General features: G+C 52.4%; 1 protein-coding gene across 3 annotated transcripts; it reads left to right on the top strand.

Annotated features, from left to right (window-relative positions):
• Window positions 1–250: 250 nt before the first annotated feature.
• NYAP1 (neuronal tyrosine phosphorylated phosphoinositide-3-kinase adaptor 1) lies at window positions 251–15,119 on the top strand. Of its 3 annotated transcripts, none has more exons than XM_074345791.1 (7): window positions 251–994; window positions 2,229–2,380; window positions 3,870–4,225; window positions 4,663–6,174; window positions 7,061–7,279; window positions 7,490–7,599; window positions 8,101–15,119. In XM_074345791.1, the coding sequence occupies exons 2-7, from the start codon at window positions 2,313–2,315 to the stop codon at window positions 8,356–8,358; spliced, it is 2,523 nt and encodes an 840-aa protein (XP_074201892.1). In that variant the 5' UTR covers window positions 251–994; window positions 2,229–2,312; the 3' UTR covers window positions 8,359–15,119. The 3 variants fall into 3 exon arrangements, with proteins under 3 accessions (XP_074201892.1, XP_074201894.1, XP_074201893.1); XM_074345793.1 differs by having other exon boundaries at window positions 254–994; window positions 7,064–7,279; window positions 8,101–15,116; XM_074345792.1 differs by lacking the exon at window positions 251–994 and having other exon boundaries at window positions 1,026–2,380.
• Window positions 15,120–17,720: the final 2,601 nt, after the last annotated feature.

Here is a 17,720-nt window from a genome sequence, read left to right on the forward strand (position 1 = left end):
GTTGGTCTCTGTGGAAATGTTTGTTGAATTAATAAATAAAAGTTTATTCACATGGGAAAGGACTGTTATGTATTTTTATGTGTTACGTCTCCCAAGGGTATTTATAATAGCCTTTTAATGTATGGGGCCCTTTACGACTTATAAAGCTCTTTGCATTCATTATTTCGCCGAGTCAAAGGTTACTTGAGACCGCAGGGGCAGACAGGCAAGAGATTTTGAGCCTAGGCGGTGAAACAAGGTCTGAACGCCTGAGAGGCTGCAGGAATAGGCGACGAGCACCAAGCGAGCCAGCTCCTGTTCCCTCCCCGTACCTGGGGGGCGGCTGGAAGACGGGGCAAGGCCAAGGGAGCACGCCCCCTGCTGGACAAAGACGCGGATGGTTCGGCTCCCCACTCTCGGAGCCCCTCGGCCCGGAAACAGGCCCCCCCTGCCGGCCTCGCCGCCTCACTGCATCCCGGGCTCCGCAGCCGCAGCCTCGCCCCGGCCGGACGCGGGGTGCGCACCCGGGGAGCGCCTGGTGCACGGGGTACGCGCGTGGGTGCAGGCCCCGGGCCGCCGCTGGAGGGCGCCGCTGCGCGCCGCGTCCCGCTTCGCTCCGCCGGGGCCTTGGACATCGAACCCAGCACGGCCCGACCGGGCAAGGGCGAGGGAAGGCGAGGAGCGGACGCCCCAAAGCCGGGGCGGGCTGGCGCGGGGTCCCCCGCGCCCCACGACCTTTCTCCGAGTTCCCCCGCGGACACCGCTGGCCCCGTGCCCCAACCCCCCCCACCCCAGCCTAGCGGCGTAGCCCTGCGCGGCCGCTCCCGCTCCGTCCTTGGAGGGTGTGGAAGGGTGGGTTTGGGGCCGGGGGCGGGTCTGGGGGCGGACCCGGAGGCGGGGCTGTCTCTGCGGCAGGGCCCTGCTCGGCTCCCCCCGGTCTCTCTCTGTCTCTCGTCCTCCCTCCTCCTGCTCCGGGCGGAGCCCGGCATGGGGGGGCCGGCGCCCGGCAGGCCAGGTACGGTGATGTAGAAACTGGGGAGGCTTGGTGCGGGGAGGTGGGATGGGGGACAAGGGGTAGGGAGGATCGGCGGGGCGAGAGACGGAGAAACCCAGGATAGCAGGACAAGGGGAAGGGGAGGGGTGCCCGGGAACCTGGGGCTCTTGGATGGAGAAGGGGATGAAGCCGGCCAGGTTTGGAACAAACAGGGAAGGGAGAGGACGGCAGTGAGGAGGGGCGCCTAGGAAGAGAGGTGAGGCTGAAGGCGCAAAGGAGAGTGTTTGGGAGAAGGGAAACCAGAGCAGGTATGGAGGCCGACGCTCGGAAGGTAGCTAAGGGGCCAGACTGGAGACCCCGGGGTGGGCTGGAGGGGCGGGGACTGGGAGAGGGAAGCCAGGAGCCTCCCAGATCCTGGAAGAGGAAGGTGATTTGGGCCATCAGCGAGGGAGGCGGAGACCATCGCTGAGGGGCCAGGGTGCAGGAACAGGGGTGGACCAGAGCCCGGGCCCAGGCGAAGGACTGGAGAAGGGGACGGCAGGGAATGGATGAGTGGTCTTGTAGGTGCCTGACTCAGAGTGCCCCCACCCTTTCTCCAGCATCCCCGCCTTGCCCTCATGACACCCCCCAGCCTCAGGCCCCAAGAGGGGGTAGGGTGTCTGACTGTCTCCCCCTTCCCCAGTGGGGTGCAGTGTAGGCGAGTAGGCCCCGGCATAACTCCTTGTCTATAGGTACGTCCAGTTCGGTGCAGTTGATCTGTGTGCGTCTGGAGGTCTGTGTGTGCTGTGGGTGTGTCAGGGTGTTTATGTCTGTGTGTCTGGCTGTTCCTAGGTTGTGTTTACCTATGCCACTCTGCGTATCTGGTCCTCTGCTTGTAGACACGAATCTGTGGCCTGGTGGTTTGTGTGTCTGAATGTGTGTGTGTGTGGCTGTGGGGTTGCTGTGCGTTTGTGGGGACTGTATGGGGAATCAGGATGTATTTACAGAACGGGAGTCTGTGTGGATCTGATCTCTCAAGTGTGTGTATCCGTGGCTCTGAATACCTTTGTCAGGGTGTGTGACTCTGTGTATACACGTCCGTTTATGTCTGTCTGTCTGTGGGGCCTGGAGGCGGTATTGGGTTTTCTGTGCCTCCGTTTTCCTCTCTCTGAGGACCCGAGTCACGTCTCTGCTCCTTTCTCTCTCTCATTCATTCCTGGCCCCCACCCACCCCACATCTTTCTTTTTTTCCTTTCCACCCCCCCCCCCCACCAAGTGGATCCGGGACCCAGGGAGGGCCGCCCCCCGGGCCTGGTGGTGCTGAGCAGGGCCCCTCAGCCCCCACCTCCTGCCCCACGACATGAACCTCCTCTACCGAAAAACCAAGCTGGAGTGGCGGCAGCACAAGGAAGAGGAGGCCAAGAGGAGGTAAGGCTGCAGTCCCTGATTGCCCCCTTGCCGGTCTCACCTCTGAATCCCCCTGGCTGGGCCACATCCCTCTGCCCTTCCTGGGTCCAACAGCCTGGTCATCAGTCTGATCTGAGTCTGTGCTCAGTACAGAATTGCTGGAATTGCACACGCTCTGTCCCTGCCCTGCTTCTGGCTCCTGACTCTAGCCCCTGCCCTGGTCTCTTAGGGGGCTTCCAGCTCAGAGGCACCCTCTTGGCTCTTTCCCATCACCAGAGGCCCAAGTCACTCCTAACTGACTCACCTCTGGCCTGTGAGCTTCTCCTCTCTGTCAGTGTGGGGCTGACTCCTGGTTCCCCTGTCACCTGACCTTGGAAGAGGCAGGTCCTGCTGCCCTCATGGTCCAGGGATGGGATCATTTGAGGGGCCCCATTTGGCCCTCTCCCAGTGACAGAGCTGTGTATGTGTGGTGGGGGCCATGCAGGCTGAGCCCTGCAGAAGAGCCAGGGCTGGGGACCCCTCCCTGCTTGCCCCCTCTCTTTGCCCTCCCAGGGACCAGGGGCCTGGCCTCTCCTGTCTTGCTCCCTTCTCTTCTTCACTCCCATTGATGGCACAGCTTCTTGGAGCCTGAGTCAGAGCCACCTCCCTGCTCCCTTCTCCCTCCTCAAAACTGTGGAGTTTAATTCTTGTTGTTAATTAGATTAATCAGAGCTATCACTACAGTGATCTCTCCCTAATGAAGGGTTAGTAGACAGGGCCTTAATGAGAGCCCACCCCACAGCAGCTCTCCCCTCTTCCCTGCCAGCTGCCCCCCTTCACTCACACAGATGCTCAGGGACAGTGAAAAGGGATGGGGGTAAGCCTTAGAGGGGGAGGTGACAGAGAGCGGACAGCACCGAGGAAAAGGGAGAGAGAAAGAGAGACAGAGAGGGAGAGAATAGGAAAGAAAGAAAGAGAGAGAGGACAGGAGGAAAAAGAATCAGCCAGGAGAGGCTGCTCTGATGATGCGGCGGTCCAGCCCCGGTCTGGGAAGGGAGGCGCGGCATGGTGTGGGAGGGCAGGCCGCAGCAGCCAGACATGAGGGGAGGCCAGAGGCCAGAGGCCAGGTGTGGGCCAGCATGAGAGTGACAAGGAGCAGGGCTGCGGTGCCAGGTGCACATGCCAGGCTGGGCTGTGCTGCCTGGGTTTGCGTCTCTGTGTACGAAGCTGGCTACACGTGTGTGTGCCGGAGATGCCCAGGCTGGGATTGGCCAGCTCCAGGGATGCTCCCTTACACACAGGCTCACCCCTTCTCCCATCCCTGCCCTCAATTTCCTTGCCTTTTTTAAAGCCTATGGATTCAGCCTGAAGGAGCAGGGCACTGGTCCTTCAGGCTCCCCTGCAACCCCACCCTGAGCCCTCTTCATCCTCCCGAGGAGGCCACAGGGTTGCAAACCCCTCTTGGGGTGGAGGAGCGGGAGGCTTAGGCCAGAGGCCCCACCTCTGCTCCATCAGGGCCTTCTCTCCCCAGCTCCAGTAAGGAGGTGGCTCCCTCAGGCCCGGCAGGGCCCGGGGCTGGCCCTGGGCCCGGGGTCCGTGTGCGGGACATCGCCTCGCTGCGCCGCTCTCTCAGGATGGGCTTCATGACGATGCCCGCCTCCCAGGAGCATACCCCCCACCCCTGCCGCAGCGCCATGGCCCCACGCTCCCTCTCCTGCCACTCAGTGGGCAGCATGGACAGTGTGGGGGGTGGGCCTGGGGGGGGCGGGGGAGGCCTCACAGAGGACAGCGGCCCCCGAAGACCCCCGGCCAAGCCCCGGAGACACCCCAGCACCAAGCTGAGCATGGCGGGGTCGGGGGCAGAGACGCCCCCCAGCAAGAAAGCAGGTGAGATACCGGCACCCCTCCCCCGGGAAGCTGGGAGGATCCATTCCGGGCCAGGGGAGGCCTGCCGGGAGGGTTCATTCAGGGAAGATCCAAGGAAGTGGAAGGTTCCATTCTCAGGGGCGGGGGGGGGGCTCCTTTTTTGGAAGGGCCTGAGATAAACCATTCAAGGGGAAGCTCCTTGAAAAGTTCATTCTTGGAAAAGGGGTGGCCTTGGAGGGCCTTGAGGGTGGGAGGGAACTTAGGGTGGGAGCTGCAGATTCTAGGCAGTTCATCAGAAGGACTGACAGCTGCAGGTAGGAAGAGAACCTACTGTGGCTGTAAGTTGAGGGATGTGGGGAAAATGAAGAGGCAGATGAGTCAAGAGGTCACAATGGGTCTCCCCATTTCCATCCCTGACTAAGAGCCTCGTTTCTTTTTCTCTTTCCCATCCTGCTCAGGCTCACAGAAGCCAACCCCAGAGGGCCGAGAGTCCAGCCGGAAGGTTCCTCCACAGAAGCCCAGGCGAAGTCCCAACACCCAGCTCTCTGTCTCCTTAGATGAGTCCTGTCCCCCAACCCCCTCTCCTCGAGGGGGGAACCTGCCCCTTCAGCGCCTCAGTAGGGGGTCCTGCGTAGCTGGGGACCCTGAGGTGACAGCCCAGGAAGAAGAGCCCGTGTACATTGAGATGGTGGGGGATGTCTTCAGGGGAGGAGGGCGAAGTGGAGGGGGCCTGACCGGGCCCCCTCTTGGGGGTGGGGGCCCAACCCCTCCAGCTGGCGCCGACTCGGACTCAGAAGAGAGTGAGGCCATATATGAGGAGATGAAGTACCCGCTGCCTGAGGAGGCAGGGGAAGGCCGGGCCAATGGGGCCCCTCCATTGACGACAACCTCCATGCCACACCAGCCTCACGCCCTTCAGCCCCACACCCACCGCCGGCCAGCTTCAGCCCTTCCAAGCCGGAGGGATGGGACGCCCACCAAGACCACTCCTTGTGAAATCCCCCCGCCCTTCCCCAACCTCCTCCAGCACCGTCCTCCGCTCCTGGCCTTCCCCCAAGCCAAGTCTGCTTCCCGAACCCCTGGCGATGGGGTCTCGAGGCTACCGGTCCTCTGCCACTCCAAGGAGCCAGCTGGCTCCACCCCAGCTCCCCAAGTGCCTGCCCGGGAGCGGGAGACGCCTCCCCCACCGCCACCGCCTCCCGCTGCCAACCTGCTGCTGCTGGGACCCTCGGGCCGAGCCCGGAGCCACTCGACACCATTGCCGCCCCAGGGCTCTGGCCAGCCCCGGGGGGAGCGGGAGCTCCCCAATTCCCACAGCATGATCTGCCCCAAGGCAGCAGGGGCACCGGCAGCCCCTCCTGCCCCGGCTGCCTTGCTTCCCGGCCCCCCCAAGGACAAGGCTGTGTCTTACACCATGGTGTACTCAGCTGTCAAGGTGACCACGCACTCCGTCCTGCCAGCTGGTCCGCCCCTGGGGGAGTCAAAGACCGAGAAAGAGATCTCAGTCCTCCATGGGATGCTGTGCACCAGCTCCAGGCCGCCGGTGCCCGGGAAATCCAGCCCCCACAGCGGGGCCATGGGTGCAGCAGCTGGGGTTCTCCACCATCGCGCCTGCCTGGCCTCCCCTCACAGCCTTCCGGACCCAACTGCAGGCCCCCTGACCCCACTCTGGACCTACCCAGCTGCAGCAGCTGGGCTCAAGAGACCCCCTGCCTACGAGAGCCTTAAGGCTGGGGGGGTGCTGAATAAGGGCTGTGGAATGGGGGCTCCATCCCCCATGGTCAAGATCCAGCTTCAAGAGCAAGGGACCGATGGGGGGGCCTTTGCCAGCATCTCCTGTGCCCACGTCATCGCCAGTGCAGGGACACCGGAGGAGGAAGAAGAGGAGATGGGTGCCACAACATTTGGGGCAGGCTGGGCTCTGCAGAGGAAGGTCCTGTATGGAGGGAGGAAGGCAAAAGAGCTGGACAGTGAGTGAGGAGGAGGGAACAGGGAGGGGAACCAGGGATGTCCGTGATGATTTGGGGGAGGTGTTGAAGGGGTTATTTGGAAGTCATAGCCCATTGTCCTGAATTGGGAACTTTTCTGGGAGACCAGAGGGTGGGGGCATGTGGCAGACTGATGGGATGCGGTCCCCATGTGTGTGCTGGAGGGGCAGGAAGATCTGGGATTGGGAGGGTAGTAGAATCTGGCCCCAAGAGAAGCCTTCTCCTCCTGCCCTGTCCCGCTCTACTCCCTGCTCCTCCCTTCGCTGGGCTGCAGGGGTGTGTGTTTGTGAGTGTGCGCACACTAGGAGCTAAACACAGCTGCCTCCCAGCTGTTACCATGGCAACCCATCCAGACAGGAGGGAGAGGAGAGGGAGGCCCCTACCGTTGCTTAGCAACGCAATGCTCTGCCAGGCCTACTCTCTGAGATGAGCTTAGTTCACATGCAGCCCTTCCCCCGATACCCCCCCCCCCCCGCCTCAACTTCCCAGCTCAGGATTTGGGATTCTCCCTCTCCTGGGAAACAGTGCCCCAGGTCTCTGTGTCAAAGGATGTTCATTCTGGCCCTATCTGGGACTGGAGAGCTCTGAAGTTAAAGATGGGGTCAGGCAGACCCCTCTGAACAGGGAAAAGGGGTTGGTAGCAGTAAATGTCGATGATTCTCAGCCCAGGGGTGGTGCCAGGCCTGGAGTCCCTCCTGTGTGTATATATGTTGGGGGAGGGTGAAGCAGGGGCCCTCCCTCCCCAGGCGTGACCTACAACTGGGCAGTTACTTCTCCTGGCCCACCCAAGCCACTGTGTGTATAGCTGGGGGGACAGCAAGACCCTTCTTGCTATATAGGCTCTGAGCTCTCCTTGTCATCACCCCAGCAGAGGTTGAGGACGGTGCCCGGGCCTGGAATGGCAGTGCCGAGGGTCCCGGCAAGGTGGATCGTGAGGACAGAGGCCCTATGGCATCAGGGATCCCAGTGAGGAGCCAGGGGGCAGAGGGCCTGCTGGCCAGGATCCACCACGCAGCGGACCGAGGAGGGAGCCGCACGGCGCTACCCATACCCTGCCAGACCTTCCCTGCCTGCCACCGCAACGGAGGTGACACTCTGCAAACACCGGCACACAGATAGGGCAGGCTGGGGGGAACCTCCCAGGGTCCGCGTCCTGGGCCTAACATCCTAATACTACATTTCCATCCCTTTCCTCCTCTGATGTGTCAGAGGGCAGCGGGGCAGTCTGTCCTCGGGGACCTGGGGGAGGGGAGCCTGGAGACCCCTTACCCTCTCACACCTCATTCTTCTGCCTCAGACTTCACGGGAGGCTACCGCCTGGGGCGCTCCGCCTCCACCTCCGGAGTCCGGCAGGCCGCGCTCCACACCTCCCGGCCCTGCAGCCAGCCCAGGGATGCCCCGAGCCAGGTGAGGACGGAGACGGGGTTGGGCTTTTTAATCTGTGAAGGAGCTGCAGGGAAAAGGAGGCCCGGGTGTGGGAAGAAAGGCAAGAGGTCAGGCTGGGGCCTGGCACAAACTAATAGGGACCGCTGGAGAGTGAGGGGGTGGGGGAAAGCCTGGGAAGAGGCTGCTTAAGACGCGCAGCCAGACAGGCCCGCCACCGGCTCTACGTGCGCCTGTGTGTGCTTAGAAAAAAGACATCCACTCTGGATGGAAAAATGCATCCCACTAGGAAGACAATTTTCAAGACACCCTTTGCTCAGGGTGAGACAGGCCCCGCCTAGCACCAGGGTGCAGGGAGAGAGGACAGAGGCCTTGGGGGCAAGAGACGACTTGTTTCTGGGCGACGCATTTGTCTCGGCGGTGGGAACAGGGCCGGGTGACTCTGAGGTCCTTGACCCCCCCTTATTCCTTCCTCCGCCCCGCCCCGCGCCGCGTCGGGGCTGGCGGCGGGAGGAAGGGGCACAGACCCACCCTGCGCTGCCGCTGCCGCTGCCCCTGCCGCCCCCGCCGCCCCGCGAGCGCGACGGCAAGCTGCTGGAGGTGATCGAGCGCAAGCGCTGCGTGTGCAAGGAGATCAAGGCGCGCCACCGCCCCGACCGCGGCCTCTGCAAGCAGGAGAGCATGCCCATCCTCCCCAGCTGGCGGCGAGGGCCCGAGCCCCGCAAGTCCGGCACCCCGCCCTGCCGCCGGCAGCACACCGTCCTCTGGGACACTGCCATCTGAGGAGGGCGGGAGGCCGGGGCACCGGCCGGGGGGCGGGGCGGGGCGAGGCGGGGCAGAGGTGACCGGCCCTCCCGGAAACTTGCCTTGAAAGAGGGACGCTTGAAGGACCAGGTGAGAGCGAGCCAGGGAGAACCCCTGCCCTCCACCCTAACCCCCGAGACGGGAGTCTGCCGGGCCCACTGGGCTTGGGGCGCCAAGCAGCAACCCCCAGGAATTTGGGGGAGGGTTTGCTCAAGGTTGGGAGTGAGGCCCTCGGCTGCTCTCCCCACTGAGCGAAGTAGATCCCTCCTCTGGAGAGGGCGAAGGCCAAGCTGGAGATCAGCACGCGGGAGGAGGGAAGGGCTAGGGAGGAAGAAGGGGGGAGGGTCAGTGATGGACAGGGACTAGAGAGTGAGAGGTAGAGGGGCCCTTTTAGAGAGTGGGGGATGGGGGAGGTGGTATTTATTTTGTTATTTATTTTAGTCCGGAGGGCAATTCTGGGCCCTTCTGGCCTACTCCTGAACAGGGAGTGGGGAATCGCAGGCAAGTAAAGGGAATCAAGTTGGTACTCACTCTCCCCAATGCCTAAAGGCCCCACTATCCATGCCCCGCCTAAAGCTGGGGACTGGTCTGCAAGGCGGGGTGGAACAGGAGACCGGAGAGGCCCTGGTGAGCTGAGGGCCAGAGGACTCATTTGCAGTATTTACAAGGTGCCAGTATTTGGTAGTGAGCCTGGCCTGCTCTGAAACAGGCATCTTACTTAGCTGGGGAGGGTGAGGGACTAGCACCAGGGATGGGCGGGATGATTGGGAAGGAGGGAAATTTTAGCGGGTGGGGGGCGGGCAGGGTATTTATTTAAATTTAAAAAAACACACAGAAGAGATGTCAGGAACTTTTTTTTAAATTCCTTTCTTTTCAGAATAATATATTAAAAGACTAACGATCCTAGAACCGGCTTCTTCTATTTCAGTGTGCTCCGTCTTTCTTACACCTGTTTCGTTTTCCCTCTCGCCCTGGCTTGGTGGGAGTTGGAGGTTGTGCAGGGAGGGTTACTATGGCAAGTGACAGGGAGAGGTGGAGTTGGAGGTAAGTCTTTGGGAATGCCACCAGGAAGTCACCCAGCAAGCATTTACTGAGCATCTGATGTATGCATGGCCATGCGCCGATGCAGAAGGAAGATTCAGACTGAAGCCTGTCCTCAATCAGCTTATAGTCTATTCAGGTAGATGAGATACCTGAGCCGACACTGGACAGTGCTCCAGGAGTAAGAGAGGGAGAGGGCTGGACTCATCCGACAAGGCTTCCTGGACAGTGAGCCTCAAAGGACAGGTAAGGTTTGGAGGAGCAGGGGTGGGAGGGAAAGTTCCCAGATCACAGTATGATTATCCGCGGGGATGGGGTCAGGGCAGCAACTGTGTTTAAATAATGCAGAGGGCAGTGAGTCAACCTTGATGAAGTTGGTTCAGAAAGATGGGCCTCAAAGCAAGATGCTGGTCCTCAGGAAGGAATCCAGGGAGGAGGATAAAAAGAGTGTCTCGGAGAATGGAAGGCAAGGGACAGTTTGCAAGATGCAGCTGAAAGAAAACATCCTCCGGATGGGGATGAAGGAGCCAAATGGGGCATCTGCGAAGCCCAAGTTTGGAGCTCATATGATTGAGGAAATGATCACCTTGACAAAGCCTGGAACTTGGGGTTGAGCAGGACTTTGAGGGAAGACTGTGGAATTTGAAGCAATGGTGAATATTCAGGTTGAAAGATTTGCTGCCAGCTAGACCAGAGATTCAAAAATGGATGATACCAGAGATGTTTTTAAGAGGTATGAAGAATTTTTTTAAAGCTTTAATAGTTTTGTATTTATTTTCATTCATATTAGAAACATTATAATCAGCACATCAGACTATTTGTAGTTTCACAGCTGTCATTGCACAAGAGAAGGCTAAATTTATTTTTAATGAGTTGATTTAAAGAGAAATAGGAAACAAATAAATAATAGTACAGGTGGTATACAGAATATGAAAAATTATGACAGTGGTATGAGAATTTTTGAAATTTAGGAAACAAGTTAGACAGAAAATGTTGATGGTTTGGGAGAGAAGACAAGACTATGGACATTACAAGTCATCAACACAAAAATGGTACTCAAGGCCAAGACTGAGCTCCAAAAGAGAAGGTGTGGACAGAGATCACACTTATTGGGGTGATCATTTCACAATATATACATATAGCAAATCATTATGTTGTACACCTACAATGTTATATGTCAGTTATATCTCAGTTACAAAAACTTACACCCCAGTAAGTTTAGTTAACATCCATCATCACAAATAGTTACAGTTTTTTTCTGGTGATAAGGACTTTTAAGATCTACTCTCTTTGCAACTTTCAAATGTACAATACAGTATTGTTAACTGTAGTCACCATGCTGTACATTATGTCCCCAGGACTTAATTATCTCATAACTGGAAGTTTGGACCTTTTCACTACCTTCATCCATCCCCCCCCCCCCCAACCTCAGACAGCCACCAATCTGTTCTTATCTTTGAGTTTGGTTTTCTTTTTTTTTTTTTTTCCCTTGATTCCACATATTAGTGAGATCATACAGTATTTGTGTTTCTCTGACTTATTTCACTTAGCATTATGCTTTCAAGTTCCATCCATGTTGTTGAAAAGTAACAGGATTTCCAGCAGCTTTTTAATGATTAGTTAAAAAATTAATGGAAGGAAATATCTCATTTACAAGAGTGAAAAGTAAAATATCTAGGAGTAACTTTAACAAGAAATGTACATGACCTATATTTGATCAGTCAATAAAACTGAAGTCCTCTGAGTGATTCAACCAAAGAAGACTTGAATAAACAGAGTAATAACTAGTTCTTTGATAAGAAGACAATAAAAGATGTAAGTTTTCCCTAAATCCATAAAATTCAATGCAGTCAGTCTCTAAATCCCAAAAGGATAATTTGGGAAACTTGACAAAATAACTCAGAAGTTCACCAAGAATGAAAATGAGAAAAACCAGAACACTCTGAAACAGATGAGTAAACAGGGAGACCTGGCTACCAAATACTGTAGGTTGAAATAAAAGCATAGTGAGCTGGGATTGGCACAGGACTGGCACGGTCCTCAGAACCGAGTCCAGAAATAGTGGCAAACACACATGGAAATTTAGCACCTATATGATAAAAGTGGCACTTCAGTGGTGGGGAAAACATTATATTGACAATTGTTTCTTGAACAATTAGCCAGTCAAGGGAGAGTGTGGGAAGCTGGATTTCTATTTCATTCACTATACCAAAAATTTAAATGTAAAAACAAAACATGAAAAGGGAAAAGTGGGTGAACATTCTTATAGACTTGAGAGGGAGGAGGCCCTTCTAAAATGACATGGATCAATTATTAAAGAAAAGAACAATCCATTCAGCCAATAAATAAATAAGTAAATTAAATGACATGAAAACCAGAAACAAATAAACCAAAAGACTTTTAAGTTTGATCCCCTTCACAGCTAAAACTTCTATATGGCAAAGTCAAACGACAAACATTAAACTAGGAAAATACTTCTAACACATATGAAAAATATTGATGTAATAATAAGAAAGATTTGTGTTGATAAGAAAAAAGGAAAAACAACCCAAACAAATGTGAACAAAGGCCGTGAACAGACAACTCACCCAAGAAACAGAAATTACCAACAAACATGTTCATCCTTAATACGTAATGCAAAACATAGCAATAATAAAATAGTTTTCACCTATCAGACAAATCTGAAAAAAATTCAAAACATCAATCTGGCAAATATGTGCAGAAAACAGGCACTCATTGTGTAAATGTAAATTAATACAGTCTCTCTGGAGGTCAGTTTTAAAATATTTATTAAAATTTTAAATGTGCATAGTTTTGACTCAGAAATTCCATTTCCAGGAATTTATCCTATGGAAACAGTCACACAAGTGTGCAGAGCTAAATGCACAAGGGTGCTAACTGCAGCATTGTTTGAAATAATGAAAAACTGGAAACAACCAATTCATCAGTATGGCACTGACTAAATAATTTGTTAACAATGGAAAACTGAAGCTGTTAAATAGAATGCAGAAGATATAGATGTTCTAAACACAAGAAGTAGTTCACAATAAATTAATAAGTGAATAAAGCAATTGCCAGAAAAGTGCATACAGAGAAAGTACATTTTTAGAAAAATTATTTATTCATAAATTTTTATATAGGTCCGGAAGGAAATGTACCAAATAGTTGATGGTAATTATTTTGAGGTCTGAGAGAGGGCTTAATTTGTCTTTTAAAAAATAGGAAATTTATATTGCTTGAATTTTTATGTGTACATCTTCATTCTGAAATCAGAAAAATAGATATATATTATTTTTTTTTTTTAAAAGTAGTTAACTGTTCAAGGAGGAGGAAGACGGGACAGGGATTATGCTCAGTGACAAGAAGCAGAGGTAGGAACCAGGTGTCAGGCATTGAGGAGCCAACATGTGTGGGTTCAAATCCCAGATCCACACTGAGAGCTAAGTTTCTCACCTTCCTTATCTGTAAAATAGGAATGATTAGAGGGTTGTTGAGGAGACTGAATAAGATGGTGCAGTGCCTCCCATGAGGCTGAAGAGAGATGGGTGGGGATAGAGACAGAGATGGGGGAGATGAGAGAGAGAGACCAGACTCCAGCAAACCTGGAGTGAGAGGTGGGAGTGGACAGAGTCAGGCTTGGAGGGGCTCAGGCAAAGGCAGGCGTTTAAGGCTGCCATGAGCCAGGGCTATGAAGCCCTTCTGCTGGATGTACAAGAATTGGAGGGCTGTGACGAGTTAGAAGCTGAAAGAACTTAGGGTGTGCTGGCACTATGAACCTCACATGGAGGCTGGAGGGATGAGCATCCCCTGGGAAGTTGGCCTGGACCCAGCCCTGCCTGCCTGACACCAGGTAAAACTCACCTCGGATTCCACATCCCTTCCTGGGGTCACTAAGCCACCTCCAATGCTGACTTTCCACCTTTTGAAACTCCGGTAAAGCAGAGAACTCTAGGGCAGCATAGCCAGAGGTGAGAGGGAGCTGGGAGAGGAGAAAAGAGCTGGGTCAGGGAGGCCTTCATGGGGGAGGGAAGACTTTCAAACCCAAGGGGAGAAGAGAAAAAGACTTCAGAAATAATATCCTGCCTTATCTTTCCTGGCCCATTTTGCCCATGGAGATCATATTTCAGCTCTGAAGAGAGATGTCTATCAAAGATCACCAGGATAATGTCAAAAAGACTCAGGAGCAAACTTGAAGAGGCTCCCATAGGCCAAAGGATAGGGTAATTCAAGCACCAAGAAGGGTAAGAACTGCAATGGATTGAAAGACAAATACGGTTAAATTCATGAGTTCATAATGACCCCCCAAATGCTCACTTTTGGAGGATGCCAGAGAATCGATTCATTATTCTGAAAACTGCTAAGTAAAGGGGAAAATCAAGCCTCTATCTGCCTTTATCAGATAGCCGATGAAGGGAAGTTTTTTTTTTAATAGAACTCTTCCAGCTAATAACAAAAATAGAAGTTTAGAACTGGAGCATCACCCTGAAGTAATGGATCCAGGTACTGAGTTTCAACAGCAGCTAACATCACATATCACATTATAAGAGACAACCAGACATTATATCCTTTCTGGTGGAAGAACGCACCACCTATGAAGCATTCTTGCCCCCCAAAAACTGAACCTAGGACTATGAGCAAGCCCCTAGATGCTGTTACCAATCACAGGAAATACAGAGGAGAGGGGAACGTGCTGAACACCAGGGGATGCAACAGCAAAATCGAGACTGTGGGGAACACCTCAGGGCAAAAAACCTGGATTCTTCCACAAATACATCACCAGGGAAAATAAAGAGATGGAGACAGATCCTGTAGATTAAAAGACACTAAAAAAGACATACCATCATGCATTGCGATTTATGGATCTTATTTGGATCCTGATTCAATCAAATAAACTTTAAAATAAATGGCTTCTTGCATTGATGAGACAATTGGGAATGACTACTGACTGGATATTTGATGATATTAAGGAATTATTAATTTGGGGGGCATGGTAATGTACTGTGGTTATGTGTTTTTAAGAGTCCTTAAAAAGACAGTACTGAAATATTAATGGGATAAATATGTGAGGTCTGGGATTCACTTCAAAATAAAAAAGAAAGGGAAAAAATGCATGGGGGAGAGATGAAACAAGAATGGCTGAGAGTTGATCATTGTTGAGGCTGGCTGAATGTTTTGTCTGCACTTGGGTCTGTTTGAAATTTTCCACAATAAAAAGTGTTGTTGTTTTTTTTTTAAAGTCAGTGTGATAAGTCAAAAATTTTCCTCCTTTGGAAAAAAAATGAGGGTTGGGAGCAAACAATCTAGGAAGCCCCTCCCAGATCACGTTCTCTAAGTAAAAATAACCTTTTATTTTTGCATTGTAGAAAGTTATCAAAAACTGAAAAGATGTGACAATGAATATATGTATGTTCATGTATAAATGAAAAATTGTGCTCTACACTGGAATTTGACACAGCATTGTAAAATGACTATAACTCAATAAAAAAAATTTTTAAAAACTGAAAATAAAAAGTAAAATAGACACCATCTTTCCACCACCCAGAGGTTGCCATTTCACAGCTCACTGTATAACATTACAGGACTTTTCCTATGCAGATGTATGTTTTTCAACAAAATGAGATTATCCTGCACATGGTGTTTTGAACGCTGTTTTTTTCCCATTAATGGTCTCCACTTCCCTGTGTCAATAAACTTTCATCTTATCTAATATCCAGGCTTTATATACATTTCCCTAACTGTGTCCCAAAGTGTCCTGGAGACTTGTCAGAGTGGGCTGACCCAACAAAGTAGCATAGACTGGGTGGCTTAAAGAAAAGATACTTATTTCTCACAGTTTTGTAGGCTGAGAAGTCCAAGATCAAGGTGCTGGCCAATTCGATCCCTGGTGAGAGGCTTCTTCCTGGCTTGCAGCCAGCCAGCCACCTTCTTACTGTGTCTTCACGTGGTGCAGAGAGAGCCTCTGGTCTTTCTTTCTCTGAAGAGGACACTAATTCGCTTAAGGATTAGGGCCCCACCCTCATGACCTTGTGTAAACTTAATCACCTCTCAAAGGTCTCACTCCCAAATGCTATCACATCGGAGGTTAGGGCTTCAACATAGGATTCTGAGACCAAGATTCTATCCAGAACAAGGCATCGCATCTGGTGGTTATGTTTATTTGTCTCTTCTAATTCGACACATTATCTTTGCTTCTTTTGTTCCCATAACTCTAACGTGTGGAGCGGCCTGGGCAGATTTCCTAGGAGAATGTTGCACTCTGTGCACTTGCTTGGCTGCTTCCTCAAGGTACCTCTACAGTTTATAGACACAGAGAGCCCCTTGGCACCTGCTATTCAGACCCAGGTGCCCCTAATAGATGTGACTTTGGAGGGGCAGCCTGTCCTGAGGGTTTCCACTGCTCCTCTCCTCCCCAAACTGGATGCCCACAGGATGAAGTGAGGAGCATGTTGACTCATCCAGGCCACCCACTGGCCTTTGCCACCAAAAATGGCTGGGAGCCAGAAAACACAGGCTGGAGGCACTAGAGATGGTGTCACCACCATTTTAAAAAATTTCCACTGACCAAATGGTGACCTTATGCTGATTGTGTTTGACATTCCTGTCTTAAAGCCCAGGGGTGGGTGGGTGGGATGGCAAGATATGTACACATTCCAGAAATTTCAGAGTCATGAAGGGAAACTCTAGAAAAATTAGAAACCAGAGGGAAAATTTTAAATATATATATTATTTATTTCACTGCCCATTCAGATCTGAAGTCACTTTGCTCGTTTAGTAAGGTAAAAATGCATCCTTGGATTTGGGTCAAAAAACTGTCATGGTCGGTCCACTTAGAGATATGGAAATCTGAAAAATGGAGAACACTTCCCCCTTCCATTTAAGGTTGGGGCTGGGTGAGTGGAATGGTCTGTGGGGAAGTTCCCCTCCTCCCCTTTGTTTTTCTTTCTTCCTTTTCCACCCAGCAGGTCCTAAGGCAAGAGAAAGAAGGCAGCTCCTAATAGGAACTTCTTAAAGAGGCAAAGCCATACGCTGGGGTGGGAAGGGCCCCTGACTACAGAACAGACCTGAGGAGGGAGAGTCAGCGTCTAGAATATTCTCCTGGGCTGGGCACGGGAGTTTAGCTACCTTCTTCCCAAGAAGAGAGTAGGATACTGCCCACCCAAACTTGCCACCCTCAGTTATTGCTTTTAAAGAGGCCTGTCCCCAGCCCACGCTTCCCATGGTGGACAGAGGATTGCCCTTCCTTTCTGAAGGAGAGAGGGGGCCTCTTTGGGAGAAGAGGCATTGCCCCTGTCCACCAGACCACTACTCTTAACATCTTGGAAGGGGAGACCACTCCTGTTTTACAGTGTGTGCAGTAGGAGAGGGTACAAGAGGACAGCGGAGAGGCCAACCACGCCTCTGGAGCTGCAGGTGAAGAAAGAGTATAGGTCCTCCAGACTGGGCACAGGGAGAGAATGGACGGGGTGCAGCAGTAGTGGCGTCCTGCCAAGGGGGCAAGCAGCAGACGTCCCTCCCAGAAGGCTGAGTGGGATGAGCCCAGGTGGCCAAGAGTGACCTAGGGACACTCGGCACCCTGGGTGGACCCAGTGGACAAGCGTCCCTGACCCTGGTGGTATTGCAGCCCAAGAGGACTCTACCACCCAGGTGATGTGCTAACTGGTAGCTAGAACATGGTTCTCAACTGGGCAACTTTGCCCCCCTGGGGACATCTGGCAAAATTGTGGGTTGTCACAACTGAGGATGGAGTTGCTCCTGGCATCTAGCAGGTAAAGGCCAGAGGTGCTGCTAAATATCCCACAATGCACAGGACAGCCCCCCACCAGCACCTGATCTGAAAGGAGCTTCTGGTCTGAAATGTCAGTAGTATTGAGGTAGAGAAACCTTGCATCTTGAGGTTGAGAAGCCCTGAGTTAGGGGATCTTAATCCTTAGAATATGGCACCTGGTGATTCATGTGGTAAAACCTAACAGCTTTATTCCATCCACCAGTTTTCATGTTTTTGACTGCGCCAGCAAGACTTCTTATTTCTAATTCAGATTGGATGGGGGTGGGGAATTACCCAAACTTTCCTTTGGTTCTAACTTTATCACTTGCTAACCTTTTAACTTTATATTATCCCCTGTTAACAACTGACTGTTGACCTCTGATGCATGCACAATGGCAGCTCTGAAACCACATTTCTATTTTTTTAGATCATTTTTATCGAGGTATAATTTACGTATAATAAAATATACCCATTTTGACCAATTTCCAAAATATACAAACAACTCATACACTTTAATATCAAAAAGACAAGAAAC

Source organism: Camelus bactrianus, chromosome 18 (assembly GCF_048773025.1).
Source record: "Camelus bactrianus isolate YW-2024 breed Bactrian camel chromosome 18, ASM4877302v1, whole genome shotgun sequence".
In the NCBI taxonomy this organism is placed as follows: domain Eukaryota; kingdom Metazoa; phylum Chordata; class Mammalia; order Artiodactyla; family Camelidae; genus Camelus; species Camelus bactrianus.

Bases quoted from the DNA above. Each gene is read 5' to 3' on its own strand.
- NYAP1 (XM_074345791.1), top strand. From the start codon at position 2,313: ATGAACCTCCTCTACCGAAAAACCAAGCTGGAGTGGCGGCAGCACAAG. The intron at 4,226-4,662 runs GTGAGATACCGG...CATCCTGCTCAG, and splicing joins GCCCCCCAGCAAGAAAGCAG to GCTCACAGAAGCCAACCCCA. The intron at 6,175-7,060 runs GTGAGTGAGGAG...TCATCACCCCAG, and splicing joins GAAGGCAAAAGAGCTGGACA to CAGAGGTTGAGGACGGTGCC.